Source organism: Chaetomium strumarium (genome assembly GCF_033439665.1).
Source record: "Chaetomium strumarium strain CBS 333.67 chromosome Unknown B0T15scaffold_5, whole genome shotgun sequence".
NCBI lineage: Eukaryota > Fungi > Ascomycota > Sordariomycetes > Sordariales > Chaetomiaceae > Chaetomium > Chaetomium strumarium.
The window spans coordinates 2,612,481-2,621,431 of record NW_026944433.1 but is presented as its reverse complement, the minus strand read 5'-3'; the positions used below and the strand labels follow the sequence as shown (position 1 = coordinate 2,621,431).

The 8,951-nt window shown below is 50.9% G+C and overlaps 3 protein-coding genes and 1 non-coding gene across 4 annotated transcripts; 2 read left to right on the top strand and 2 right to left on the bottom strand.

Moving 5' to 3' along the window:
* The first annotated feature begins 604 nt into the window (after positions 1 to 604).
* Positions 605 to 1,127, top strand: B0T15DRAFT_250650 (uncharacterized protein). Its single transcript, XM_062863172.1, has one exon. The coding sequence runs from the start codon at positions 701 to 703 to the stop codon at positions 1,019 to 1,021; it is 321 nt and encodes a 106-aa protein (XP_062720464.1). The 5' UTR covers positions 605 to 700; the 3' UTR covers positions 1,022 to 1,127.
* A 982-nt stretch (positions 1,128 to 2,109) lies between these two features.
* B0T15DRAFT_558648 (uncharacterized protein) lies at positions 2,110 to 3,705 on the bottom strand (the record flags this gene model as incomplete). The annotated part of the gene is made up of 7 exons (XM_062870477.1): positions 2,110 to 2,716; positions 2,765 to 2,869; positions 2,969 to 2,985; positions 3,025 to 3,159; positions 3,190 to 3,213; positions 3,256 to 3,509; positions 3,686 to 3,705. 7 exons carry the CDS (start codon positions 3,703 to 3,705, stop codon positions 2,426 to 2,428), a joined length of 846 nt encoding a protein of 281 aa, XP_062720463.1. The 3' UTR covers positions 2,110 to 2,425.
* A 1,759-nt stretch (positions 3,706 to 5,464) lies between these two features.
* Positions 5,465 to 6,133, bottom strand: B0T15DRAFT_400471 (uncharacterized protein; the record flags this gene model as incomplete). Its single annotated transcript, XM_062865063.1, has 1 exon — positions 5,465 to 6,133. One exon carries the CDS (start codon positions 6,131 to 6,133, stop codon positions 5,465 to 5,467), a length of 669 nt encoding a protein of 222 aa, XP_062720462.1.
* A 2,040-nt stretch (positions 6,134 to 8,173) lies between these two features.
* Positions 8,174 to 8,251, top strand: B0T15DRAFT_t167. The gene has a single exon. It is a non-coding gene; the product is annotated as a tRNA-Ser (tRNA).
* The last annotated feature ends 700 nt before the right edge of the window (positions 8,252 to 8,951 follow it).

Sequence of the window (8,951 nt, the reverse complement as noted above, 5' to 3'; positions counted from 1 at the left end):
CAGGTAGATTGTCGTGGTTGTCGTCAATGGTGGTCGTCGTGCGGGGTAGTGCGGGATTTTCGGTGCACTCGGAAATCCTCACTTTCTTGTCGCGAAAACCAGCAATCCGACAGCCACACGGCCGCGTAGAAGCTGCGCGTCGCTGCAACCCCTTGGAATCGAAAGAATAGATCGCAAAGGACCTAATTCCCGATTTTTGCGATGCCCGGCCGCCCGCGTGGGCGGCCCCCGATGTTTGTTCACCGGGAAGGGTTAAGTAATATATCCGAGCATAAACGAATAGACTCTAAGATTGCCGAGATTAAGGATTAGCTTGCGGTGTTATTATTACGGCTGAACCGAATATATCGCTAACGTCGCTTTATCAAGGAGCGGGGGTCCGAACTGCTTCGCCGTGGCATGCAAGGTTTGGATAAGGAGGATAGTATGGTCCCGATATCGGATGAACAGACTTTGGTCGGGCAGGTATAGGACTTGGGTACTATAGGGGTAATAGACTGGGAGGCCATTGGTGCCCCCCACGGGACGACAACGAGGCCGCACGTCAACCATCGACCACTTCTGGACTTCGAAAGACCTCCAAGCAGTATCCTACGGAGAGAGGTGCCGCGGCAAGTCAGATCACTACCTACAGGTGCTCGAGATAGGAGAGCGGGACAGACCGAGGCCAGCCCAGCCAGCCGGGTGGGCCTGGAAGAAGATGGATAAGAAAAGGGTGGAAGCCGAGTCGAGGCTGCTTTACAAGGCTGTCGGGCTCACAGACCTGGGCCCGAACGGGCTGGTGGCCAGGATCTGGACCACGGAGAGCCTCAGCAAAGGCCTGGTCCCCTGGCTAAGCTGGGTCGCCGAGAAAAGCACTTTCCGGAAGAAGGTGAACTGCGGCTACAGCTCTCGCTGGTGGACTATGGAGGTGGAACAAGCCGCTCGGGAGGCAAGGAGAGCCGAAAGACTGGCCAAGGTGGCCCGCGCAGACTACTACTGGAGGAACTCAATGAGAGGCTCAAGGAGCTTGCCAGAATAACCCACGAGGCACGAACGTGGGCCTGGAGGAGCGGCCTCCAAGCGGCGGCGAGGTGAAAAAGCCAGACAAGATGTGGAACTTCGAAAAGTGGGCTAGGCTACGGAGCTTCCTACCACCGGAACCCCGATACTACTAGCATTCAAGGATCCGACTGGACGGGTTGTGGCTGCGGACTATGGCCAGAAAGCCGAGGCTCTAGCCGAGAGTTTGTTCCTAAGCCCCCCGGCTAACCTTACCGTCGTGTAGGACCAAGTCTTCATTGACAACTGGGAACCTGGTTTTTGAGTTCCAGCAGGCAGTGGCACCAGCCGAAGCTGTAGAGGCAATAGGGAAGGCGAGCCCCTGGAAGATACCGGGTGAAGGCTTGCGCCCGACCTTACCAGCATCGGCCAGCTCGGCATGTACCCCAACAGGGTGTACACGCTGCACCGCAAGTTCCTGGCGCACGCGCGCGCCGACCCGCTCCTGGCCTTCTCGCACGACCGGTGCCTGGGCTCGGCGCTGGCGCTGCTCGACATGCAGCGCGCGTTATAGCCGGCCTTCTACCGGGTGTGGCAGACCCGGCAGATGACGACGCTGGCAGCCATGGTGCGGCTTCTGGAGCTCGAGCAGAGGCGTAAGGTGCCCGGGCCGGAAGCGGGCGAGTCCGAGTCGACCCCAGGCCGGATAGCGGCGTGCTCCTGCAGGCGTTGGAGCAGGCGTGTGGTCTCTTGAGCAGGCGAAGGGCGCGTATGAATGAGGCCGGGAGGGTATACCAGCTCTTGGTGGGCATGGTGGCGGGGTTTCGCTCCAGGACTGGGGAATCGAGAGCTCCGCCAGCGGTGTTATTAGAGACCGATGTAAGTCTTTCTAGCCCGCTGTTTGAAGAACAGGATTAGGCGTTTTCTTTTGACAAGGACCTATCTGGTGCTAATTTTGACTGGGTTCGTCCTTACCTACTCTCCCGCTTTCCAAGCACTCTGAGCTGACGAGCAGAGGCGACCTGGGATACTTTCATGGATGGCAATAAGGCCAGTCTTTATACCGGTCCGATGTACTAAGTCTCTGTCCAGAAAGATATATCTCGACCAGACCATTCGACGGCTTAGTATTATAGCTATACTTCACTACCTAGATAGGTAGTCAAGTTGGAAACCGCATTCCTTGAACCTGCCAGCCTTAAACCCCGCCAACTGCACGACCTACATATATAAGATCCCATCCAAAGCCGACCTCTCGAGCGATTATAACCTGCATTATACCTAATTACCATACAACCTATAATGCCCATAAGCTACACGGCCCATCGACTTTCCTGATACTGGCAGCATTATTCCCTCTTTTAAAGCCTCCTGCTCTCTAACGACTTAGTTCGTTGTATAGCGTCCTAACCCGGCAACCTGGTTCGAGTTCCAGTCCTTAATATTACGTGTGCAATGAGGCCATCGGCTGGGTGGATGGCACTATGGGCAATGGCGGCACTGCCATTGGCCCATATACGGGCAATATACTAGGCTCGTTTACTAGGAGCGAGCTAGGTTGAGGTGCAGGGAGCATGGTTGATGGAGCCGCAGGATGGGTAGTGAGTGCTGAGAATGTGAACGGTATTGCGGCTATGGCCGTTGTCTGAGTCTCTAGGTCCGGCGACGATAACTCGCGTAGGGCGTCTTGGGCTTGGTTGAACGCTTGATCTATCAACGTTGTTAGTGGTATGATCTATATATCTATAGCCAGTCTCTCTGGCAGGATGTCAAGTAGCTGTACGGCATCCTTATTCAACTCAATCTCGGGCTCCATTCTTATTAGTGTTATTCTCCTTGTTGCCAAGTCTCTAGGTCTAGGTTGGAAAGTCCATATCTTGCGAATGCCCTATAGCTAGAGGGAGATATTCGGGTAAAGTAGGAACGGCTCCCCATCGTGTTATACGACCATCGCAAGGTCCTAGAAGAGTAGCCCAGGCTTAGCTACGCTTTTGCTCTCCTTGACTGTCTACCTTATACGTCTAGGAAGTCGATCTTAAGCACGAGTGCTAGACGACCTTATAGTAGCTAGGAGCCAACGGTCGGTGATTGTTTCTTTAGTCTCGTGAATCAGGTGCCTGACCTTGACTACCTCTGCCAATGTTGTTATTTCCGGCTGGGCAGCGGTTTCTTGCCTAACTTCCCTTTAGGTTAGGGGGCCTTAATCACTAGATGGTTTGTAAAACTCGGTCACTAGAGCGCCATACCGGCCCTGCTAGGTAGGGTTGGGCTGACTCTCCGAGTCGAATTCTAGACTGAATGCCGCGTAGTTAATCCTTCCCGAGGTCTGCTTAATCTTGAATTCTATTTCCAATAGCCATATAGGACACCCGGACCTCTTATACGGTTCGTAGTACCTGGGCCAAGTAAGGATACCCCAGCAGGAGGAGCGCTTGTAGTAGCAGCTGACTATTACCCCCCCGGTTTTCCTCTTAGCGAAGAAGTTATCTTCGCGAAGGTATAAGGAAAGCGGATAGCGTCCAAATATTCTATAGCTGCCTAGTATAGTACATGTACATATATATAGTCAACTCAATTGGAAGCTATATTCCAGCATATAATTAGCAAGCCAGCTAAGGATACATGCAGCTTGATCTATTTGACCAGATTGGTCAGAATCACTCCATACCTTGCATGTATGTATGTACTTCACATATATACAAACGAGATGGTGATGACTGCCATAGGAAGTGTGGTCTTGGAAGGTCACAGGGTGAGTAATATATCAGCAGACAAAGAGTTTAAGCTTATCGATCTAATCCTACTTCTTGGTCCACGAGTTCTCCTTTTATCGCGGCGTATATAGTCTAGGTTAAGCGAGAGGGGCTTCGATCACTTGAGGTGCACTGCCACTAGGCACTTAGCTGGCTGCCTATTCAGCTTGTTACAAACACCACACTTCTGGTCGAAGGTATAGGGGAGACCCCTCATAGCAGTTGAGTCTGCTTTGGTTGCTGGATATATAGTACCCTAGCTTGGTATGACAGTTGGGGTTGTATAGCATTGAGCCTGTCGAATCGGAAGTCAAGAAAAAAAAAACGCCGGGGGCTGTATATATATATATAGTAGCATTAGCTTACCCGATGGCAACTAAGTTATTTCTTTTTTACTGCCCCCTCTTCTAAGGGCCGGGTAGTCCTGCCTACCTTCTTTGCGAAAAAGCTGCCAGTGGTCTCCGAAATGACCTCTCCTATCCGGATGCCTTTCTAGAAATTCCAGCCGTTTCCCGGTCACTGGTATTAAGCGCGACCCTTCCCAAGTCGAGCCCCTAAAGGCTCAAATCGATTAGGCGATAAAATATAGGGGCTCCTCCCGAGCTTAACATTACCAACGAGTCTATTTTCCGCGATATAGAACTAGAAGAGGATATTACTATAGAGTTCGGACACTTCGTGCGGCTTGCCTATCTCGGTCTGTATATAGAGGCTATATAATGGTATTAAGAATGTCTCAAAGAACATAATATATTCCCAGTCCTAGTAGAATATATAGACATGCTTCTATAGGGGTGCCGATACTACGATCTTGTTTGTCTGCTCGATAGCATTAATTATAGCACCCTGACTGTATACGGCCCTGCCGATCTCTCTAATATCCGCCGACTTTTCACCTTAACCCGAGTTCTCGCCGATCTACGATAGAACCGTATACTGCCCGATAGCGGTATAGAGTATATTACTAAGTGCTAGGGCTATCTTAAGAAAACATACGTTGGAATAAGGGACTAGGTAGAAGCACCCAATGCTATCCGCATTTATACGATCGAACTCTATCTGGGAGTTACCGTAGCCACCTTCAACTTGAAGTTGCTAATAGGGGACGACAAGTATTATAACCCGCCCTAGACGTCTCCTAAAACCCTACGGTAGCTCAGATTTTACAATTGGTATATAAGGTTAAAGGGCCTCGGCCTGTACTAGGAGGCGTGGAAGATCTAAGACCTCCTTCTACCTATAGTTGAGCTTAAGGATGCACTCAGGGTATTTATTCGGAGGGATTAGTTCATAGCTATAGCAGACAGTATTAGAGCACGGCATCTTGACGAATCTCTAGTGATCTCGGAGTTGGTCATATCCAATAACATCTGCGAATATCTACTCAAAACAAAAAACGACAGGCTACTTGTCCTTATAGAGGCATATCTTTAAGCTTCAACCTTACTAGAGCAGGTGCTATCCAAGTACAATAGCTATAACAGCCTTTAAACGGCCCGGCCATTTCTAATATTCAAGATCCTAAGACTACTATTAAGGAAGGGCCTAGACTAGCGGGATATAAAGGAACTACTGCTTGACAATGGTATTAATATAGACTAGAAGGATATTGATAGAAGGTTATTACTCTTGAATGCCGCGAAGAAGGACAAATAGAATATAATAGCGCTACTGCTCGATAAGGGAGCTGATATAGACTTGAAGGGTATCAAGGAGAGGATATCATTGTCCTATGCCGTAGAGAACGGCAAGCGCAATGTTATAGAGCTTCTCCTCGAGTATAGAGCCCAAGTCGATTCCACGGATAAGGAAGGCCGGACCCTGCTGTTATAGGCCGCTAGGAACGGACACGAGGCTATCGCCCAGTTGCTGCTTGGCATGGGCAAGGTCGATGTCGACACAAGAGACAACATATACAGCCGGACCCCGCTATCGTATGCCGCTGGGAACAGGCGCGAGGCTGTCGTCCGGTTGCTGCTCGGCACAGGCAAGGTCGATGTCGATACGAAAGATAGCAATGGCCGGACGCCGCTATCGTATGCCGCCGGGAACGGGCGCGAGGCTATTGTCCAGTTGCTGCTTGGCATAGGCAAGGTCAATGTCGATGCGAAAGATAGCAATGGCCAGACGCCGCTATTATGGGCAGCCAGGGACAGGCATAAGGCCATCGTATAGTTGCTGCTTGGCACGGGCAAGGTCGATCTCGATACAAGAGATAACATATATAGCCGGACGCCGCTATTATAGGCCATCGAGAACGGGCATAAGGCCGTCGTCCAGTTGCTACTCGGCACGGGCAAGGTCGATGTCGATACAAGAGATAACGGATCCGGCCAGACACCGCTATTATAGGCAGCCAGGAACGGACACGAGGCTGTCGTCCAGTTACTGCTTGGCATAGGCAAGGTCGATATCAATGCGAGAGATAACGGATACGGCCAGACACTGCTATCGTGGGCAGCCAGGAACGGGCACGAGGCCGTCGTCCAGTTGCTGCTCGGCACGGGTAAGGTCGATCTCGACGCGAGAGATAATATATATGGCCAGACGCCGCTATTGTAGGCCGCCTAGAACGGGCACCATACCATCGTCGAGCTGCTCAACTCAGTGAAGTAGTATATTGAACTGTCTATATAGTTCCATTATAGTATAATATATTAGGGGTTTGGGAGGCGGCGTAATTATAGTATATAACTATTTCTCCTCTTTTAGAGCCTTCTGGTATACAATAGTATAGGTAATTAGTCACTAATATAGAGAACTAACGCGACCGTCCATCAACTCGTCAGTTCCTATATATATAGCTCTAGCGCCAGCATAGGCAATGCTATATACGAGCTATTACCAGTGTAGATATATCTAGAAAAGTTATATTTAGGTCAAGATAAAGAGTAAAGTCGAAGGTATATATATTTAGGCCCGGGAGACTCCTTTATGGTAATATCAGCCCGTACTTTCCGTCGGATATGGTTCCGCTTCGCGGTCTCTGGTTTGCCGTACCGGGCGACTATGAGCTTGGCCGCCTAGATGTAGAGCTCAAGTAGGTCCGAAGAGCTAAAGTTTTCCGGCTGGTTTGTGACGAAACCACAGGCAGTCCTGCCTCTGAAAGGGTTCGCCGGTCGAAGGTATCTGCTGGTCGGACTGTAGGTCTCGGTGAAGCCAAAAGGTTCACAACAATGCAAGTCGCAATGTCTGCACAGTAATGTAGGGCTACTTTACTGCTTGTAATTGCTCACTGAGGAAGCTAGCTATCTGAATGAGAGGCAGAATGGTAGAACTATATACAGCTTCCTCCCCTAGGTATCCCGTACCTAGATCTCTGGAACATTTGGAACAATTGTCGTTCCCATTGTTCCATCTGGAACAACGTTCCTTGGCGTTGTTCCCCAGGAACAATCGTTCTTGGCATTGTTCCTGATTTCCCTAATCCTCATTGGTTCCTTCTTCCTCGTAATGATTGGGTACGGGCGCCGCCCGTTGACCATGCAGGTCGGCCCCCACCGGCCTCTGCAGGTTAGTTCATGACACGATGCCCCCTCTCCAGGGCTGTTCGTCCCGAAAGCCCAAGTCCGTTTCAAATAGTGCCAACATCCCACGTTGCAGGTATGTCATGTTGTTCCTCCTTCTTCTTCCTTAAGAAATGCTGACAAGATGTCTGGTCGCGTGAAGAAAACGAAATCGAGAGCGAAACCGGAATCCAAAGTCAAACTTGCCGAACGCAGCGACCTTTTATCCATCATTCTTCGTACTGCGACCATGGCGAAGAGTCCTTGCTCATACTGCAAGGCTCGCGGCCTTGATTGCAAGTCTTCCGCCGACGCATCCTCCGCCTGCTACGAGTGCGTTCGCAGTCATCAGTCTTTCTGCGATGCGCAAGGCGTTACTGTACAGCAACTCCAGCGCATCGTTTCCCAACATGATAAGTTGGAATCCGAGATGGAAAAGGCGGAGGCCGAGCGCGCGGCCCTTGATGCAAAGATCAATCGCCTGCGTCTTCAGAAACGAATGTGGTTTGAGAAGATGACGCGGGCCATCTCTCGTGGTATCGATACCGTGGAAGAACTGGAGCGGGTAGAGCGTGAGGAAGCGGAGGCGCTGGCAGCGGCGGAGTCGGCTTCTGCCCCTCCTACTTCGTCAACCCCTCCTCGATTGTCGCCAAGCTTTATGCCGTTGTGGGACTCGGTATATCCTAACGTTTCCTTGGAGCCTTCTCTGATGGTGGATTTTGGGTTGGTTGGCGGTGGTCCGTCGTTCTTATCCGAGCAGGGTTCCTCTGGTGAAACGACGTCTTCCCAAGGTGGCGGTGGTTCTTGATGGTGGCCAGGTCTTGGTTGTGCCTGCCGTGCGTGTCGTGTTATAGTGTGGCTGCCTGCAGCCGTTCTTTTCCTTCCTGGGGTTCTTACCCCGATTCTTGTTGCCTGTTTCCCGACAAATGAAATGGCTCAGTGGTGCAGCTTGGTTATCACACCCGAGTGAATGCTTCTGGGAGACTATGGGTTCGAATCCCATCTGGGCTTCTTCTCCACATGGGTCGCGTTACCGCGGGGTGACGCGACCCGGCCGGAGATTTTTGTGCTTCCCTCCTGGTCGGTCTGGGTTCTGTCGGTGGAACTCCTTTAGTTTTTCCGTGCAGTTGAGGTGTTCTGCTGGTTCCCATGAATTGTCTTCTGGTCCGAAGTCGAGCCATTTGATTAGGTACTCTAGCCTTCCGTTGGCTATTCGCGAGTCCAAGATTTCCTCAACGTCCCATTCTTCTTCTTCGTCCTCGGCTTCGATGTCCTTTGCAACCCGTGCGTTCCTGGGTGCTGGTTCGAGGAGCGAGATATGGAAGACGTTGGTGCGTAGCTTCATCGTTGATGGTAGCGAAAGTCGATAGTTGGATCTCGAGATTCTTGCGTCGATTTTGAATGGTCCAATCTTCCTGAAGTCGAGCTTCTGGCTTGGCCGTTTCGTTCTCAAATTCCGGGAAATGAGGTAGACCATGTCTCCTCTCTCAAGGCGAGGTCCCTCGAGCCGATGTTTGTCGTAGTACTCCTTCATCCTGAGTCTGACGAACTCGAGTTCTTCTTTTAGCATTGCATGCAGTGCATGCATCTTCTCCGCCTTGATTTTTGCCCTGGGTACCGTGACATCTGGTCCCTGGCGTAAATCTGCTTCGTAACCAAAGTTCGCGAAGAACGGAGTGACCTTTGTTGTCTCCGTTGGCGTTGTATTGTA

Coding starts and splice junctions, on each gene's coding strand:
- B0T15DRAFT_250650 (XM_062863172.1), top strand. CDS start 701: ATGGATAAGAAAAGGGTGGAAGCCGAGTCGAGGCTGCTTTACAAGGCT.